Source organism: Saccoglossus kowalevskii, chromosome 10, assembly GCF_978046115.1.
Source record: "Saccoglossus kowalevskii chromosome 10, keSacKowa6.1, whole genome shotgun sequence".
NCBI classification, from domain to species: Eukaryota; Metazoa; Hemichordata; class Enteropneusta; family Harrimaniidae; genus Saccoglossus; species Saccoglossus kowalevskii.
This window is the reverse complement of record NC_140650.1, coordinates 24,745,454-24,766,194: the sequence shown is the minus strand read 5'-3', so window position 1 is coordinate 24,766,194 and position 20,741 is coordinate 24,745,454. Positions and strand designations below refer to the sequence as shown.

At 35.8% G+C, this 20,741-nt stretch overlaps 1 protein-coding gene across 1 annotated transcript; it reads left to right on the top strand.

Annotated features, from left to right (window-relative positions):
* The first annotated feature begins 18,251 nt into the window (after positions 1 to 18,251).
* Positions 18,252 to 20,055, top strand: LOC146737984 (uncharacterized). Its single transcript, XM_085504647.1, has 4 exons — positions 18,252 to 18,410; positions 18,998 to 19,087; positions 19,512 to 19,673; positions 19,867 to 20,055. Exons 1-4 carry the CDS (start codon positions 18,252 to 18,254, stop codon positions 20,053 to 20,055), a joined length of 600 nt encoding a protein of 199 aa, XP_085360773.1.
* Positions 20,056 to 20,741: the final 686 nt, after the last annotated feature.

Here is a 20,741-nt window from a genome sequence, read left to right as displayed (position 1 = left end):
CAACGCTATATGAAAATTAGAAGAGACAATACCGAATACGACGAAAGCCTTTGACGATATCACGTAAACAGAGAAGCACCTAGTCGTTATTATTATATATCAAATTACTTCGGTGCATGTCATTGATTTTTTTTCCCTATTTATACCGATTAAACAGCTGAGCATGCGTCAGAACTACGGAGCATTTAAACGACCATGACGGGTATTAGGTGTGGACCGAATTGTCTAAACCTATACACATTATTATGCTTTACAGCAACCACGTCCGATCAATAAAATCGCTATGCAATAAACACGCGACAGTGCTCGATACGCACTGCTCATGTTTTGTTTATTCGCATTTTACGCTGTCTTGGTTTCACCAAAGTTGCTGACGGAATACCGGCAGAAAAAAAATCAATGCAAGCGACAAATTTATTCTGATACGCCATGGCAAACACGCCACTCAGTACCGGATATCCACAAAACGGTATGGAATTTAAATTAAAATATTGACACGAATGAATAATTGGCGTCAAAGATGGCTATGGGTGAATTGTTTTCGTCGATATAGCCACCGAGCGTTAGGCTAATGTATTCCCAGTAGATAGCACGTATATCCGAGTAGCCATACAACAATGCGGAGAAGAATTACACATGAATTGGTGTATTTTGAGTGGCCCGTCATCGCTGCGACCATGTGACTCATTAGACTTATTCCATTGAGCTCTGACAAACGTGAATCTAGTTATAGTAATATTTACTCGCATAATCATATATAAATAATGGAAAACAGCTGTAATTGTTCCATGTGGGTATCGCTATGTAATTCGATACATACAATGAAGTTGTTCGTGCTGGGAATTTTAATGTTCCATTCAAACTCTTGTCAAGCAGGGAAGGTAAAAAGACTCGCGCAATGGGTGGGACGAACGTTCGCCGGTGAACACGCGTAGTTATAGAAATACGCTATTGTACGTTACAACCGTTCCAGCAATTCGCGCAACAATTCTTCAATTATCCCAACGTGATCGTAACTACGCTATGATCATGCCTTTTGCAATGTGGAAGTATCGAGGCTCTGTAGGTCCCACCACGGTGTTTGTTTCGAATGCGTCACACAATACTCCCCACCATCTTCAATATTCTGAGCATTGAGAGCGCTGTATGGCAAGTTTGACATCCCCTGCAGCTGGCTTCTGAATCACGCGAAATGTTGACCACTGATGCTCGTGCTCCGTAATAGGAAATATGTGTTACATCCATTGACACGTGGTCGACGGAAAATAAAAAAAGCGTCACATTTGGTGAAACAATACAGCGTTATAATTGTCCGTATGTTGAACCCATTTTAGCTTTTATTCACCAAGTTTCGATAATATACTGAATGTAAAAATCCTGATTTTGAACTACTAGATAACCAGCCTGAGCACTTTTTTCGCAGTCTCTGTAAATCCATTGACACATACGGTCGTCTGATAAGAATTACTCTTTCTTATTTTAAACAAGCTGCTCGACAGGTCGAGACATGAACGCAATTGAGCAGTTTATCTTCGCTAAGCAGAAAGATGTGGATTGTATTCATTGTTTAATGATGGCGCTCTCGGGGGAGAGGCTAACAAATGATAAGAGCGAGGTAGTCTATTGTCGCATTTCTCTGAGTATGCATGTTCAATAGACTAGTCGTGTACTGTACTTGTTTATCTCGAACACAAGGTAAAACACTAATTTTCCATAACATATTCTGTATATTAAAAAGCGAACATTGATCTATATTCATTAGAATGGTTAAGAAAAGCCACACATAGACCTCGGATCAGAAGAAATATTACAACACGCCACTGTCATTTATTTATGTTATTTACAGAACAAATGGAACTGAACTTGTATAGCAATGAACTCAACCAATCAGAAATAGCACGCGTTTGTTAAGGCATACTTATTGGGCATTTATATGCGAATGTAGGTTTAGCAACAGCAAAAGAAAGCGATACCGTCCCTTGCAAGGGCGGGTCATTTAATGGTTTGTACTCGCTGTCTGTTCATTTCTCGCAAAATTGCGAAAGACGTCCACTTGGAGGATCGATCATATGAAATGAGTTTATAGTGTTAATTGATTGACTGTCTCTATTACTGTTACTTTATTACTTACAAAAAACAAAATGTCCATTCATATATGGGTAGCACGTGCCATTAAATCATGGGGACAATTACGTATTGGTTGCGTACTCCATGTTGTCTTATGCTGCAGTGTGTTCAAAACGGTTGAAATGAGCTCTTTGATTGTATATGACCAGTTTCCGAATCTCACCAGTGATTCGTGCTTTTAGCATACACATAGATAGTGCTCGAGAATGTTTGAAACCGAAGTTAATCAGATTTAGTAAAAATGAGATGAAAAACTACGTGTATTCTATGTACGAGATTTACATCCTGGATTGGTTGATGGATCATAAGTAGTACATATAATGCAAGCATACAAAATACTTGTTGCATGCTGTATCATTCGATTTAGTTTGGAAACTGCAAAAAACCTGCCAGATAGGCAATGTTAGATCGTGATCGACGATAACCTTATAATGTATTGCCCTGGATATGCTAGCTTCAATGTGACAAGACAAAACCGATGTTGAAATGTGTACAGGATTATGAAGGTGACGATTTCCAGTCAGCCATTGCAAAAAAATCAACACAATTTAAACGTGAGGTTATGTGTATTCTCAGGGGTAATTCATCTTAGAAAGAACGATTGGCAATGCTGGAACATTCCAAGGCAACTATAAATATTCCTTAATATAATTGTGTATTGCAGTGCCGATGAATACAGCATTATTGTACATTATGTAAGAGTTTGAATATTGAAGTATATACTGACTCAGCAATGGCACACTTGAATGCATACATATTATATATGAGAATTTGAATATGGAAATATATACTGACTTAGCAATGGCACACTTGAATGCATACAAATTATGTAAGAATTTGAATATGGAAATATATATTGACTCAGCAATGGCACACTTTAATGCATACACATTATGTAAGAATTTGAATATGGAAATATATATTGACTTAGCAATGGCACACTTGAATGCATACAAATTATGTAAGAATTTGAATATGGAAATATATATTGACTCAGCAATGACACACTTGAATGCATACAAATTATGTAAGAATTTGAATATTGAAGTATATACTGACTCAGCAAAGGCACACTTGAATGCATACACATTATGTAAGAATTTGAATATGGAAATATATATTGACTCAGCAATGGTACACTTGAATGCATACAAATTATGTAAGAATTTGAATATTGAGGTATATACTGACTCAGCAAAGGCACACTTGAATGCATACACATTATGTAAGAATTTGAATATGGAAATATATATTGACTCAGCAATGGCACACTTGAATGCATACAAATTATGTAAGAATTTGAATATTGAAGTATATACTGACTCAGCAAAGGCACACTTGAATGCATACACATTATGTAAGAATTTGAATATGGAAATATATATTGACTCAGCAATGGCACACTTGAATGCATACAAATTATGTAAGAATTTGAATATTGAAGTATATACTGACTCAGCAATGGCACACTTGAATGCATACACATTATGTAAGAATTTGAATATGGAAATTATTTCTTTTGGAGATACTACCAACCTCTGATGACGAAACTCTAAATAGCTCTTCAGAAAGTCAATTTTGAAGTACCGATTTTTTTCTACATAATCAAACACGGAATGACATCTTAAATCCTAAATGTATCCTTGTTTACTTTCTCATTGACCTCAATACTAGGACATAACCTCTTTATGTCCTAGTCAAATGGAAAACATTCAAAAATGATTGATTTTGTTCCAAAAAAGGATACCTTTGGAGGTGTGTAGTGTCTAGACGATTGGCGCCATCTAATGGTCAATATAATACATTTTACTGGTTTGGTGTAAAACCGTCGTTGAACAAACGTTATCGACACCACTTCTTGTTGATCATAATCAGATGAAACTGAAAAAAATGTGAACTCCTCTTCCTCAGTAATTGTATACATAGACGTTTCCGTATGGTTAAATGAATGAATTTGAAAGTGGTTTGCCAGATTCTAGAAATAAAATCGTACCCATTCGAATATAACCAGTGAAATCCTAGACCGAAAACAAATCATATCATGAATTCAGTGACAAAAGTTGCGACCCTTAAGGCATAGGTTCAGCAAGTTACATTGGGTGTTTCAAAATATTGAGAATGCCCGCTGCATTAGTTAGAAATTATACCTTTGAAAGCAAGATTGTGGGTGTGTAAATATATTAGCAAACACCGTGCAACGCTTCAGTTAGGCATCATGTAATTGCAGTTATGACTTATGATGTTCATAAATGGTATGAAATACTTGCTAGCCGCCAGATCATGTCAAATAAATAGTTAAATCTAGGACAAATAAATAGTTAATATCTTTAGTTTTAGTCTTTTGAAGTGAATATATGGTGTACACGCACTGTCATAACCTTTGGGGTTTTCAGAAGGAGGTGTGGTTGAAATCATGTAATTAAAGTAAGAAAAATGAATGATTAAATTTATTTTGCTCATTTGTTTGAAACGCAAGTAAATATCTCTATATAGGGAAAAAGGAATCACTATATTAGGTTGATTTTCTAATCCTTGCGGTTGGATACAAAACATATGTGCCAGCTTAATTCGTCATTAGTATGTGTGCGTGCGTGTTTACTACATAGCGTAATAAAATAGTGCGTTTATGGTTTACACACAATCGTTTTTCTGTCGCCGCTAAATAAGACTATTTGTATTAAATATCGACTGTCATAGTAAAAAAATCGTACGTCATCTTGCAACATGGTGACATCACCGTGGGGCGAACTATGTGCAAGCAAATGATGTAATAAAGTTTGAGTTATGTACAAATAGTGACGTTATATCATTTAAGTTAATTGGATTTTTTAATGAAAATATCACGAATGTAATATCTAATGATTAACTTTATATGGGGAGATCAAGAAAACTACTGTATATTATGATTTTGAGAGTGAAAGCTCTCTCTTAGTCGATTACATTGATATTAAATGTGCCATTTAAATTAACCAAAAAGTTCAGCATCTGAACGGCATGTTTATTTGTTAAGTATATTATGGCCATAAAGCTATCAGTAATACTGATTTACGATACATCACACCTTGCCGTTATTAGATGTAATATCAGGAACACAATATTTACCCACGTCGCCTCTTTATCTACGCAGCTGCGAGAATGATTCAGTTTTATGAGACGAAACACAACACCGTTTCGAGTAACACCTTGTTTAAACATCTCGAAATGCTATTGCTGTCTTTATTTGACACGTAGAGTGCAAGACTGGGCTAATATCATACGTTGACATTTGAATATGACGTGAAACTTTTACTAAAACGTGGTACATAAATAATAGGACTGTGGCCGTCACACAGTCACATGTGAAGGAGTCTGTAAAATGGAAACGTATGCTTGGGTATGTTGTAAGGCAGACTACGAATAAAAAGTACTACTCAATGGCCATGTGATTTGTTTTCGTACTGTATGTCACCATCAGTAGAAGTTTGTAACTGTGTGCAGTGATGTGCAACTAAGTTCCCCATTCTTGTAAAACTCTCGCTTCAATTTTTGCATATGTAGGGACCATACGCAATTCATCATATGGAAGAAAATGGCCTGGTTCCACAACTTCTTAAAACAACTGCATAGTTGTTATCGGTATGTTTGTGAGTACTATGTAAAATATTTTGAGGCGGAATTATAGTTTTTGTAAACTAATTTTCAACATCAATACTGTCAATTCAACAATACTGTAAAATCATTTAGTTTTACTGACATTTAATTTCAGTATTTTGATGTTTGGGGCATACTCCCTGTGTATTATTTTCACAGATATTTTTTATTAATATTGTTATTTTACATGTTCACGTAGATTTAATTTAGCGGATTTTACTTATAAGGGAATATAGCGAAATTAAAACCCAGTGAATTTACAATAGTTGACAATGTTCAATCCAGTCATGGTACACTTCTATGACATATAAATTATGATAATCACGCTGGGTGGAGACAATGTAGTGTGACACTGTCGCACTATTAAAAACGTATCTGTATAACTCTGGCTGCCTTAGTTTTATAAACATGCGCCATGTTACTTTGAAATTGAACAACAGTAATTTTATTAACAACAAACATATTTAGCAATCAATAATTTATTTCGGTACAAGGCCTCGAGACCTGTCGTACAACGGAAATGACAAATGAAAAGACAATAGAATATAATAATAATTTCAAGAGATGTGTTAGATAGAGAAAAATAAGTCTACTCAGGGGCAAAGGCAAACTGAATCAGAGAATCACACTGAGCAAACACAAGAATCTACTGGGCGAACGCAACACAACCTGATATCAAAAACAGTTACTATATTACAGAGAATCAGACGATGAAAAGCCATGTTGTTGCCAGTTGTTACTCCCATGGACAAATAAGAACATGGTTTGTAGTCCCAGGGTATTGATGTAATAACAAGATACATATGTATCTTGTGAATTGCGGTAACATTAAATCACATATATTACTGGCAAGGTATGATGACTAATGTACAGTTATTGCTCCAGCAGTGTAAAGCTTGCGAGAAAATGAAGAATATTCAGTCATGACTAGATCAACCATGATACTGAAAGTGATACTGGCAATTAGGAGGGACATTAAAAGGGATAACCCAACTGTTTTTGTGTTGTATTATTGATTTGAAATTGTTTTGTTTTATTATAATCGCCAACAATTCTGCATAACAAAACTGAGGATTACACTAGACAACATAGCAGTAAAATCAGTGAGAGAAAAATATATATAAACTAAATGGTATAAATGAAGGTATGTCAGGTGTGCAATGAGTGAGTACTTCCTGCTCCACGTGGGCACACGTCATATATCATTCTGAGACATGATCAAATGGTTCCTTTATTAGGTATAAGGTCATAAGAATTATTTTTGGAATAGTTGTTTTTGACGACAAGCTCATGACATCTGCAATCAAAAAACTAAAACTAAAGGTTCGTCGTTCTTTGATTCTTCTCAAACAAACGTTGGTTTAACAGTAACAATGTTTTTAAGACATCTCGACTACAGTCCTGATTATAGCAAATGAGCTAGGAAATGTGTTCCCTGTGCATAGACAGGAGGGTTAGATGTTGCTGTGAAGGTGTGAAAATTTGATAATATTCATCTCTTTTGTCATATAGTCAGACTGGCCTTGGAGTCAGTCAAATTCAAGGCACAGATGAAGTATGAAGCAGAAGAATCAGATTCGTTGTCCGCAACATCTCAAGTTCAGTTAAATACATCGTTGGAATATATACAATTACCTTATTTAGGATCGTTGGTGGAAAGTAACTTTTGTTTTCTACTAATTCAGCTTAAGTAGAAGAATGACAACTTGGATCATTTTATCACAAAATGCTATATTGACAATGTTCCCAATACGTTATTTTAATTTATCATGCAATATAGTATTATGCAGAATGATAAAATTTAAAATTTAAAGTGATATTGATTTCAATTTTCCAAAAATCTCTTTAGAATTGTTCAATACTTCACATTTAATTAGACATCTTTAAAATGACATCACAGATGACATCACAAATTTAAAATGACATCACAGAATTGTTGGAGCAAATTTTAAGGTTTAAGACGAATCCATGTTTGAATATTAAAATGGTTCAGCAATTAGTCTGGCTTTGTAATGTGTTTTGGGGGTTCAGGTATTCAATACAAGCTGGGCAAATCGTCCGATTCTTTCTTGATAGCAATGTTCCTATATGTCACGAACTATGTGTGTTTATCGCACCATCAAATGTCATTCTCTAATTGCTAATTTGTGCTCTATTGTAAAACACCCAATCTTCACTTTTTTGGACACACTGGAATTTGCATGGCAATAGCCAACTAATCTAATGAAGGTAGTCGCATGGAATGAAAACCCCCGGTCGGAAATTAAAGGCAACCTGGCTCGATCCAGTAATATCTTAAATGTTGTTCCATTTATACAGACATATAATCTTGGCTGGTCACTGCATAGCATAATCTTACTCCTCTCCAGTTGTACTGGAACTACATGTAGCAGCAAGTAGCAGTGTGGTACTTCCTAGACACAGGTACGAATTTAAATTGTAGTTCAGGCATCAATCCCAATAGGTTCTCGCTAAAGAGTGGATATTTCCTCGCAGTATATGTTATTCATTCACTCATTCATTGTTACAGTATACAAACCCACTTCAGTGAAGGGCGACCCCTGGCGTCCATTTATTAAACTTCGGGAAACTCTATATACTGTGTTGTGATTTAATATATTCGTTGAGGTGATATACATATTTTCGCTTACCGATCTAATCTAACGCTGACAGAACCGTTTAACAGTAGACCTGTATAGAATACAACCTCCTTATATACAGTGGTGCCACAAAGACCCCTTTCGTAAGTAATTCATAATACTAAAGGGGAGGAGTCGTCACCTGCGCATGCGTCAGATGACCATGGCGTGTCATTGTTTACAAACAAGCGTATACCCATGAGCCATTGCGTTTTAACATGCGTTGTTATCAGGTTTGGGACTCCAGGTTTTCCCGCGCGTGTGCAGCTGACGACCCTTCTGCTTCAAGCTCTTTATATTAATCGGCCACCTAAGTTAAATGTTTTTATCATAGTCATCTTGTTACCAAAATAACTGTTGATCGAGTGCAGCATTTAGCGATATTCACTTTTCCACGAAAGGCTGACATATTATAACAGGTGGAATATTTCATTCATTTAATGAACACATGTAGGCGAAATGAACCTAATGATTGTGATTATGACATGGCTCATAGCTTTTATCATATACAATGCCACATAGGCAAGTTCAAACTTGTATTTATTATAGAACATCGGATTATACAAATTATGAAATAATTTGAAATGTTCCATAATTGAAGTTAATATTTAACGAACCATTCAGACTTTGAAGCATTGTGTAAATCGGGCACCTGTACAGATGAGCGTCTGTAATATTCACAAAGGAAGAAACAAAACGTGTATACATTAGCAAATTTAAAATGCGAATTGTCTGGTAAGACTATAGCGGTTGTTTTTCACACATTTTGGCTGTATGAAAATTTACTAGATACTCGGGGATACGACGATCTCAGCTGTTCATGCGCCCTCAAGCGTCTAGATATGATTTGTGTCGAATTTTATAGTCAAAATCTTTTCCCACTTGAGGGCGCGGCAGGCCGAGTATCAAGTAAACATTTGCACAGCGAAAATGCGTAGAAATACATAAAAAATATACATACCGGCTGCTTCACTCAAAATTACAGCTACGAGTGAGAGTGCTATCCATGTTATTTCCCACTATTGTCGCAGGGCGGGTTAAAAATAATCAATTCAATCAAAATACAGTTTCTTTTTCTAATGTATCTATACAACATTCATGATAATTTATTATTAATAATAGTAAATAATTAATTATAAACATATTGAGAGTTTTTCTCGGTTTATTTGCACAAAGGGGAGCTTTGATATCTACTAACAGTCCAATTATTGTTTTTTTGTTTTCATTAAAATTTAAAACATACATAATACAGATCCTGCATCAACTTATAATGAAACAAAAACATATATAGTCAATGTCAATATTTGCAGACTTCAGGCAGGGTTTTATCACGAGAGATGTGTTGTTACCATAACAATGTTATAGTGATCAATTTAATCACGGTTACTAAAAAAGATAACCGTGATTTAATCGACACGTTGTATGGTGGTATCTACACTCACCAGCGACAAAAGAACAATGAACGATTTCTCCCACGTGGTCACCTAAATACTAAACACCCACCGTGTAACGTGCTACGTATACCGGGCAGTATCGCCTGGATATGATATCACCCCTACTTCATGACAAATGTGCTAAACTCGTTTGATTTAATTGTGAAATTCACCCGGATATTCATAAACCCTGAATCATGAGATCACGCGATTATTTTTATAAAAGAACTGAACGTGGCCACCAACTATACACTAGATTCGACTACACTACGCCAGACTGTTATTTGTGCGTACTCTGTTTGAAATGTTATCTGGGCTTGGTCGTTTGTCAAACTTTCACTCTCCATCCGATGCCTTCATCATAATAAGAATCTACAGTATAATGCCAACCAACCTCCGTGTTTCTGGTATATAACAAAGCTATTGTGGACAATTTCTTAGAAAATTAAGAGCAAGGAGACATTCAATGCTAAAGTGTCCCTACAGAAAATTCTTGGGAAATATGGAGTAACCGAAATACATTAGCATACATGTAAAAATGTTTTTGTTTACCTTTACACTATATTGGCAATTATCGCGATAACAATCGATGATAATCTTTCAATGCGACCTATAGACGCGTGGCTTCAGGTCCGTTCACTTTATGTCTTTATATTGTTGAAGGCAAAACATCAGTCGCCATTCCGAGTGCAAGCCCCCGGAGTGCGCATGCGGGAGCTAGTAAAGAAGAAGAGAACAACTACTACTGTATACACTTTGCTGGGCATTTTCAGTCAGACATCGAGCGAAAAGATTCCATTGTACTTGTGAAAAACTATTTACTATTTCGAATGCAGAGATTATATTTTAACTCTATTGTATTGTATTCTATTGAATATTTTGTAGTATGCTGGCATAATAAAAAAAAACTATCCCATCACTTACTTTCACAATCAGTCACTCTTTAAATCGCAAATTCTCTGAATTTGAAGAGGAAAACGAGTGTGTGTATTTAGTAGAAGAACGCACTTTGAAAAACCATTGTAATAATCAGTTTGTCATTCTCCCACGTCTATCACGATTTAGTACATACCGATTTATGAAATCCTACAGCGAAGTATTTAGCTTCCTGTGTACAGTGCGTCTATATGTGCGTATGGGTAACGTTCGCGTATTAATATAAGGTAATTTATATTAATCCCGATTAATTTACATTAATTAATGATAACACCCTATATGTAATAAAGAATACAAATACAATGTAACATTATTCAAACATCACCGTTTTCGAGACACTTTCCCGCGATATGTATGGCGTATATGGCGTATATGTCAATTAATGTTGACTAGTAATCAACAGGTAGTCTCTGTACGTAATGTAACGATTCAATTACTTGGGGAACTTTTTTATGTCTTTAATGACATGTAATGGAAGACGCGGCTTGTTACACATTATTTTAGTGAGATGTACCATCCAATAAATTAAAAAGCGCGAATAAAATAGAGGGGTGCTCTAACTTGTGATTTTCGACTTCGTCATAGCGTTAAACACTATCGCGTCGTCCATTTTTAATTTTAAAATGATCAGCATGCAACCAACTGAGGTTCGTAATTCAGAAACAAGTTCAGCCACTCCAAGCTTCTGTGACTTTGAATCACCGGTCACTTGACACCGGAAAATCTTTAACAGCATTTCACGAAACTCCTGTGGCATTGGTGTGTGAGCTCACTCTTAAATCAAGTGATTCACTGGTGAAATATTTGCGCTCACCGCAACCTACGTCTTCAAAACGAGAGTTCTATCGGACGGGAATTCCCGACTACAATTGACTATTCACGGTGTCACATTTCGATTAGTTCATATCGATTTATGAAGTCCTAAAGCGAAGTATTCATTCATCACAATGGAAGAGCTTCCTCTGGGAATAGGAGTATATATGTGTATGGGCATCGTTTGTGCATTAATTTATAGTAATTTATATTAATATTAATTGTATATAATTAAACCATATATGTGATAAATGCAATATAGTAACCATCATTTAAAAATAATCATCTTTCACTGCAATTAATTATATATTACGCCTTTCCATGTTCAAACTTTGTTTAAATAATAGTGAAATGGCACAAAACTAGTTACAATTCTCCGTTGTTTTCATATTTAATAAATAAACTAGGAACAGAACACTATATATTTTTGTGGTAAATTAATTTCCTCCAGTAAAATGAACAACTGCTCCTCTTGTCTAGTTATGAAAAGCCTCGCGGGGTCCTGGCACGTCAATATAAATCCTACACAAAATACATGGATGCCAAAAATCAGATGGTGTGTCAACTTTGACGCAATTACCGATGCTTCTGCGACGTATAAAAACATCGCGAAACTTGATAAATTAAGGTTTTTCCTCGACAATGTCAATGAAAACATCCGATCTTTCTAAATAAAACGTCCGGCACTTTAAAACATACTTACTTACATTATTTTTAATTACTAATTTAATTTCAGTACAAAATACTAGTATGTTAGGCAGTGTATATTTACTGTAAAATTTGTATTTACATATAAGAGAATTTATTTTATTCATTTCAAATAAATAAATAAATAAATAAATAAATAAATAAATAAATAAATAAATAAATAAATAAATAAATAAATAAATACATAAATAAATAAATAAATAAATAAATACTAACATGGTTATGTTATGATAGCGACTTACGTTTGCACATTCCAATCCCACGCTGTTAGACTATTGTCTAGAATAAAAACAAAATCATCAATCAAAAAAAAAACTGTGACATAAGGGGAATCCCATATAGGCGCGGGACTTGCACAACAGCCTTGTCCGATTTCAAGCTAAATGGGGTCAGTCACAAAAGGAATGTTGGCTTAGTGCCAAAATCCCACGATTTATTTTTAACAACCAGGAAATTGTAAATTAACGTGCAACTTCTGTATTAAGTAGTTTAATCGTGCATTTGATTATGATATTGCTTCGGAAGTTACTCTTCCTCCCAAACCGATGTCTTAGATAAAGTGTCCCAATTTAGTAACGTTTTGGGATGTTTACTCTGCTGTGTGCCGTATATGGAATTTCACGTCGATATGTAGACGTATTGCTGGAGCGATGTGTGTCGGTATATCATGGCGCCTCACCGCAAGTCAACGTGACTTCCGGTAGTAACTCGGGAGGTGACCACATCAAAATGGGGATCTCGGGTTGTCTTAGGTACGCGTACGGAAATTTTGAAGCCTCAACCTACATTTGATGCATTGTCACTGGCTTTCTCGTTCGCTGCCGAACAAGTAGGACGCATCAAGAAAGAAAGTAAATACTAGTAACTACTCAACTTACTCGTGAGATGAAAGCGCATTATTTTGGAAAGTGGTTAAAGTTATCAGTATTCAAATAAAAATGCGGGCCATATTTTCCGGTAACGTAATGTGAAATTTAATTAGTAGATCGATAAAAATGACCCCACGCTTACTACAAATTGGATGTCACGACACGACTGTACGTATCGAGGAATGTGTTCGCATGACAACAACGAATACAGCGGGACGTCCCACATGTCGTGATGCATTCAAAGGCGCTGCCGAATGCATTCGTAATGACGAGCAGAATCGGGGAGGCTGCATTTCATACTTTATGGGTTTTCAGGAATTTCCTGTTGTGGGATAACAGAGGTTTTCTTTCGGTTTTAACGCAATTCGCCGCGAAGAGTGAATTAACATTACGATATTAAAACAAAATGGCATATACGTGTGGATATACCCGACGTGGAATAATGTTGATCATTGTACAAATTAAAAGGAACCACCTACTCGTATTTCTTCAATAAAAAAAACAAAAAAAAACATGGTTTGACAATATTTAAACTTTAAATTAGGATATACTAGTGAACAAAATGATGATATGTAGCACTAAGTTTTCTTAAAGGAAGTAAACATTTTATACAAAACATCCAATTTTAAGGAAAGTTAAAAAAATGATCATGTACTATTTCCTTTTTAACTTATTTTAATAATAATTTATGTCAACAAAAAGTATCAAAGTTCGTCACGACGCATCAATTTTTATTTGATGTTAGTTACAACACAAATATTTATATTATAAGACGATCTCTTCAACAAATGTTTCGAAACTGTGAAAACTGTGCCTGTATAAATATTTTCTCCCATCATTTTTTCCAGCCGACTTGAAACTTTTTATATTGTATCAGTGTAACGTGATGAAATTTAAACAACTTCCTGAACGAACAGTTTACTACATACACAGCAGTCCAAAGTGGCGTGAAGCTGTTATACTGGTAATCAACAGGTGGTCTATGTGTGAAATGTGACAATTCTATTACTTGGGGGGTTAAAGTTATAGAAACAAGTTTGTTTTTTCTGACTTTTAAAGGACAAGCCACGTGACGCTGTGGGAAAACCTGAGCCTAAAGTAATTCACTGGTAGAATATTTGCGTTCATTGTAAACAATGTCTCCACTGAAAGAACTTCATCGGACAACTTTTAAAACGCTAGTAGCGTAACGGGAATTCTCGTCTACAATTCATGACTATTCGCCGTTACGGTATCACACGGCGTTGACTCTTCGGCATGTCATGACAAAAATGATGCAAACGAATCCCCCCATATTTATATTTAACAATGTCGTCATGGCGACGACACACCGACTTTCTATGATATACCACCCATTATACAATTTGAAATATTTAGAGTCAATGGAAATGTGATCATGCTAGGCAGTTACATCACCATTTTTGGGACACTTTCCCGCGATATTTATGGCGTATGTGAATATGAATATGAATTTTATTCAGTACAATGGCCTCAGGCCTATGGTACAATAAATCAAAAAAGAATAGAACAATACATACAGAGGGATTCCTTTAAATAATTGTTGAATCTACTAGTCACAACTGGTTAAGTAGATTGACTCTGTGTTTAGAAGCGTAGAATACAAATTTTGAAATTTGAAGTACAGATAAGTTTTCAAACTGCATTAAACTAAGAAATTTTTCGTAAGTCTGATTTGACAGATAAAATATAGGTAAATATTTTTTTTCTAAGATTTACATAACGTGGACATACAAGGCAAAAATGGTATTCATTCTCAACTAACCCTAAATTACATAATTGACAGATTCTCATATTCCTCGGTATGTTTAGTTTACGATCAGATTCAACCCGAAGGTTTTGGGATGTTCTAAGCTGACATAGCGCAGAACGTAACTTGTTGTCTTTTATTAAATGCAAATATTTTTCACATCCAAAATCGATCTTAAAATCTCTGTATTTATCGAGTTTAGGATAATTGTTGAGATCTGTAAACCAAGTTTGTTTGTACATATCATGAACTCTTTGGGTGAATACAGACAAAAAGGAACAGTTATCTTCCACGCCTTGGTTTAACCAAACAAAACCAAAACCGTGCGAAAATAGTAGTTCTTTGACTTGGAAAGCCCAACATTTACGGTTGTTTTTCCGCTTCTTTATACTGGAAAAGGTAACATTGGTAAACATAACGCTGTGTTTGCATTTTTAAAATTTTCAACCAAAATTTAATAATACGTATGTAACTCAAATGGATTAGTGGTAGTCTGCCTAATTCTCCATAAATTACAGGATTTGCTGTGGTTGTAAGCAAATTTAAAATAAATTTACAAAACTTGCGATGTGTTTCCTCAATATTTACCCCTTTGTCAAAACCCCAAACTTCACTGCCATACATCAATATTGGTAAAATTTTACAGTCAAAAATCTTTAAATACATTTGTACATGAATATCACTGTATTTTGCTAGTATCTTTTTTAAAGCAAATATTGCTTTACTCGCCTGCTCGGCAATCACTTTTTGGGATCTAAACCAGCGACCATTATTCGAAAAAGTAATACCCAGATAACAAAAATGAGGCACAACCGGAAGTTGTTCACCATTGTAGTGCCATTTCTCATAATGCCTTAATTTGCCGGCATTTCTAAAAACTACAATTTTTGTTTTACTAATATTGACTTTGAGTTTCCATTTACCCGAATACTCTGATAAACCGTTCAGCGGTCTTTGTAAACCAACTGCATTCGAACTAAATAATATTAAATCGTCAGCAAATAGTAAGTAAAACAATTTAAGTAAACCAACATATACACCTGAAAGTCTGTGCTCCAAATAGTCACCAAGGTCGTTTATAAACAAAGCAAACAGAAGAGGTGACAAAATAGAGCCTTGTTGAACCCCACATAGACATTTAAACGTTTCCGTTACCCCTTTTGGGCTTCGTACACGAGACTTTATATTGCTATACATAGACTGTACAATTTTGAAAAAGCGACCATGAAGACCATTTTTTAGCAATTTAAAGATTAACATATACTGATTAATATGGTCGAACGCTTTTTCAAAATCGACAAACACACAATAAAGTCTGCTCTTAAGAGTGAAATATCTATTTATGATGGTGTCTAATATAAACATATTATCTAGCGTGCTATACGACTTGCGAAATCCAGCTTGATTTTCGTTCAAAGGGCAATTTCTTTCGACCCATTTGTTCAATCTGGTATATATTATAGAAGCAAATACTTTACCCAGCAGTGATAATAATGTAATTCCCCTATAGTTATTAACATTTTGAATGTCACCCTTTTTGTATAGCGGTACAATTAACCCCAATAACCAATCACTCTGAAAGTAACCAGCAGAATATAACTTATTGAATAATTTAACTAGTAAAACTGTAAATTCGGTGGGACATTTTTTTAACAATTCAACTGGAATGCCAACATACCCTGTAGCTTTACCCCTTTTCATGTCATGAATTACTTTGTTAACTTCCTCTTTCGCTCCCAAGTTCGTCACAATTAATATGGTTATAATCCTGGTCACTTTCTTGAAAGTTAAAATTTGAAATATTTAGAGTCAATGGAAATGTGATCATGCTAGGCAGTTACATCACCATTTTTGGGACACTTTCCCGCGATATTTATGGCGTATGTGAAACCTAACCAACCTAACTTGTTGACAAGAAAGTACGAACTTGAACTCGGCTCAGAACTGTCCGCAATGAGGCAATGTTGACTAGTAATCAACAGGTGTTCTCTGCACGTAATGTGACGATTCAAATACTTGGGGTCATATTTATGTCTTGAATATTATTTCAGGGTAGACGCGGCATGTTTACGGACAATTTAGAAACATTACACATTATCGATATTTCCAGTGAGATGTTCCATTCAATAAATTGAAAGGAACAAATAAGAATAAGGGATGTCCTAGCTTGTGATTTGTGACTTTGTCATAGCGCTGAGCAATACTGTTAAAGTGATCAGCATGTAAACAACTGGTCATGAGATTCGTAATGCAGAAACAAGTTCAGCTACTCCGAGCAGTTTTTTTCAGTGACTTTCTAATCACCAGCCACGCGATGCCGGGAAACCATTAACAACATTTCAGGAAACTCCTGTGCCTGGGTGTGTGAGCCGAGTTCGTTCTTAAATCAAGTTATTCACCGGTGCGTTCACTGCAACCCACGTCTTTAAAACGAGGGCTTTAAATTTACCGGGCGGGAATTTTCGACTACTATATACTGACTATTCAAGTACGCCACGCAATGACAACACGGCGTTGATATTTTGGTTTGTCCTAAAGATATTGTGACAAAATTTCCCCGTTCTAATATATTAAACAGTGTCGCCATGACGATGTCACACTAACTTTTACATAATAACATATCTATTATGATATATTTTTGATATTTTTAGACAAGCGGAATAGGATATCCTGTGAGTAGGATAGCGTGAGTCAATGGAAATGTTGTTATTCCTGATAATTACATCACCATTCGGTTCGGGCCACTTTTCCAGTACTATATAAAAACCTTGGTCAGTATGTGTAAAATATTGTCAGTCGCATTTTGTCGAGAAAGTATCAACTCTGATTCATTTAGAACGCACTTTCAAACTCGATTTTTGGAAGAAAATGACTACATTTCAAGGTGAGTAAAACATCGACTCGCGTTATTTTTGTGTTCAAAGAGCTTGTTATAGTGGGCAGTTTGTGTAATAAGTGCAGATAAAATACATTATTCCTATTTGTGCATCGACTCTCGTTCACAGTTGATAAAAACATATATTTAACTTTTTGAGCGCCATGATCGGGTTGCCTCGTCAACTTGAGTCGGTGCACCATTTTCCATGTATTGTTAATTTATTTGATAATTTTTAACCAAATGGACATACTTTCCTACTGGCTACATTAATTTCATAACAAATTTAGAAACAAATATGTGAGAAAAAATTATTGGGGTGAATTTGGCACGAGAATATGTGTTCGTGTTATTTATCTACTCGGTTTCTGTGTTTATGTTTTACATAAATGTTGTACAAACTTTTATTTTGAAGATTCGCTGCTACGTGTCACTTGCTATATCCTAGTAGTCATGACGTCACAAACAATCGGCACGCCCATCGTCACACCGACGCTGTTACCATCGAGCTGTGGTGAGACCTGTGAAACGCTTGGCTTGTTGGGACAGGCAGGACATACCCTAAAGACCTACGGAGTTTTGACCTGGCAGAAACATGTACGTATTAAAAACGTAAGTCACCATGACAATTAATGACGTTGAGAAATCCATTGATTTAGGGAGATCTAATGTGAATAAAATATAGTCTCATTAACGTCATATTGGCTTGACGGATGACTTTCTAAATTCAGAGACTGACTGAGACTCCTCGTGATTTGTCGTATACAATTTTACAATTCGATACGATAGCGGAAATACCATGATGAACTTGTTCACGGCGGCATACAAAGAGCGGTGCGATTACCGCTAGATTATAAGGGGTGCTGCTCTACACTAAGTCAACACGTTTGAGTATAAATCATGAAGACAGTTCAGTTTACTGTAGTGGCCATAACATACCAGAAGTGTGTTAAAACAGCCGGCAAGTTTGTACAAGATCTAACAATACAGCGTACAGCATTTCATTCAGTTGACACGATCTAAAAACCCGTGGCTTCGTGACGCCAAAAATAGAACATTTTCCAGGAAACTACGTCCACTCAGTTTTTCTTTTGATGTTTACCTACTTACGTGGTTAATAAAGAGTGCTACATTCACTACAGCCTCGCTGAATAATAACAACACAAAGCTAATTCAATTACTCCGCTTTCTATGTTTAGCAAGAACAGAGACCGGAGACTGTAGGCTACAACTTCGAACTGCCGTCGTTGCCCCGCATTACTCCGCCTTTTATTCGCCGTCGCTGGTCGGTAAGTATTATATCTGCAGTATTTGCATTACGGTTACTGACACTATCGGGTAGTACACGATATACGATGACATTACCACGTGACCTGAAAATCAGGGCAGTTTTGGATAACGAATTAGCGTACCACATTCCATTTGTTTTGAAATTATAGTGATTTTGTTTAAATTCTAGAATGGAAAGTGTACATTATCATTATACATATTGAAAGTCCCAGCAATGAAACCGATTCAGTCACGCCGATACCTTGAATTCCGTCTTCAATCTAAGCTAAAATTAGTCTGGTATCATAGTAAATAAAACAACATATAGAGGGGATTACATTCATACCATTATGAGTCCTATTTCGCTGTAATGTGAAACCGTTAGTCCATTTTTCAGAGGATGTCTGCTTTATAATTTTATAATTTGTTCGTGTGATTTAACAGGAAGTTGACATACTCGTGTACCACAAGGAGAGTTTGGAGTCATACAGAGAACATTTCGTGCAATTAAAAGAAGAGGAATATCTTGCAATCCCAAGTTTTCATGATGATTTCCGGAACATGACGTTTTTGTGTGACAGAACTATCACAAAAGTCAGATCAGCGGTAAGTATATATTTGCTAGCCATATGTGTATGATAACAGTAGACGGTGTGTTGACATCGTTCAATGGCGACTGACAACCACGATGTAATTTTCCGCTGACAATGTTTGCGTGTGTTATTAATGAATAACAGGACATTCGAACACGCACATGTACGATCGTGCATTTTAATAACTCAATGTCATAATTTTTCAGTTATGTGTACATGAGTTCGATGACAGTCCACCTACCCAAATCGATCTTGAAGAGATTGAAAGCGATGACCTCCGATTCTGGAGACAACGGAAAGTTCTGAAGACTTTCATTGACTACGTCGCTGGTGTACAGCAGGATGCAGAACGAATCCGTTTCGAGGTTCACATGTGTCCTTTCCCTGGCAACTAAAATTCAGATCACCCGAGTCTTATTTTAGTATAGTAGTGTTAGTAGTGCAGTATGTCATCACAACTAATAGCTTTGTGCACGAAATTGGCCGCTGATGTCTCGTTCAGAGCGAGATACCTCGAGACTTGCACTTACTTCTCGAATAAAGACCCATTCTCTTCCGTCTCCGCACCCACTGCTTCATTGACCAATGTCATCATTATCTTTTGAACAGTGAACGTGTTGGCATGGGAGAAGAACAAAAGTCTCGCGGCTCTCACACTCTGAGCAAAATCTCGACAGTCATTTGTGTTTATTGTATATTGTGAGGGTTCAATTTTGTTTGTTGGCACTGTGATGACATGATGCTTCTCTTGTTGTTTTTTTGACTAATGGGATCAGATTATGATGGCCTATTTCAGGCCAAACTTCACCAAGTAATGGTAAATATTATTAACACGCGATCCGCAAGCCTGAGTTCTATCTTGTTTTTGGGGGGTATTTTTGTTTTTGAAAGAATTCCGTTCTAATCGGCGAATAAGTATAATCTATATATATATATTGATAGTTTTTTTGGAACTCATAAAAACGAATACAAGAAATGATATATTTCACCGTCGAGGGCGCGACATCCGACGCAATTTGTATTGAAAGTGAGATAAAATACCCCAAATAAAACGAGAATATTATTTAAGGCTTGTTGGTCC

Excerpts from the sequence above, each read along its gene's own strand:
- LOC146737984 (XM_085504647.1), top strand. The coding sequence starts at position 18,252 with ATGACGTCACAAACAATCGGCACGCCCATCGTCACACCGACGCTGTTA. Across the intron at positions 18,411-18,997 it reads AACATGTACGTATTAAAAAC|CAAGAACAGAGACCGGAGAC; the intron begins GTAAGTCACCAT and ends TTCTATGTTTAG. Across the intron at positions 19,674-19,866 it reads TCACAAAAGTCAGATCAGCG|TTATGTGTACATGAGTTCGA; the intron begins GTAAGTATATAT and ends ATAATTTTTCAG.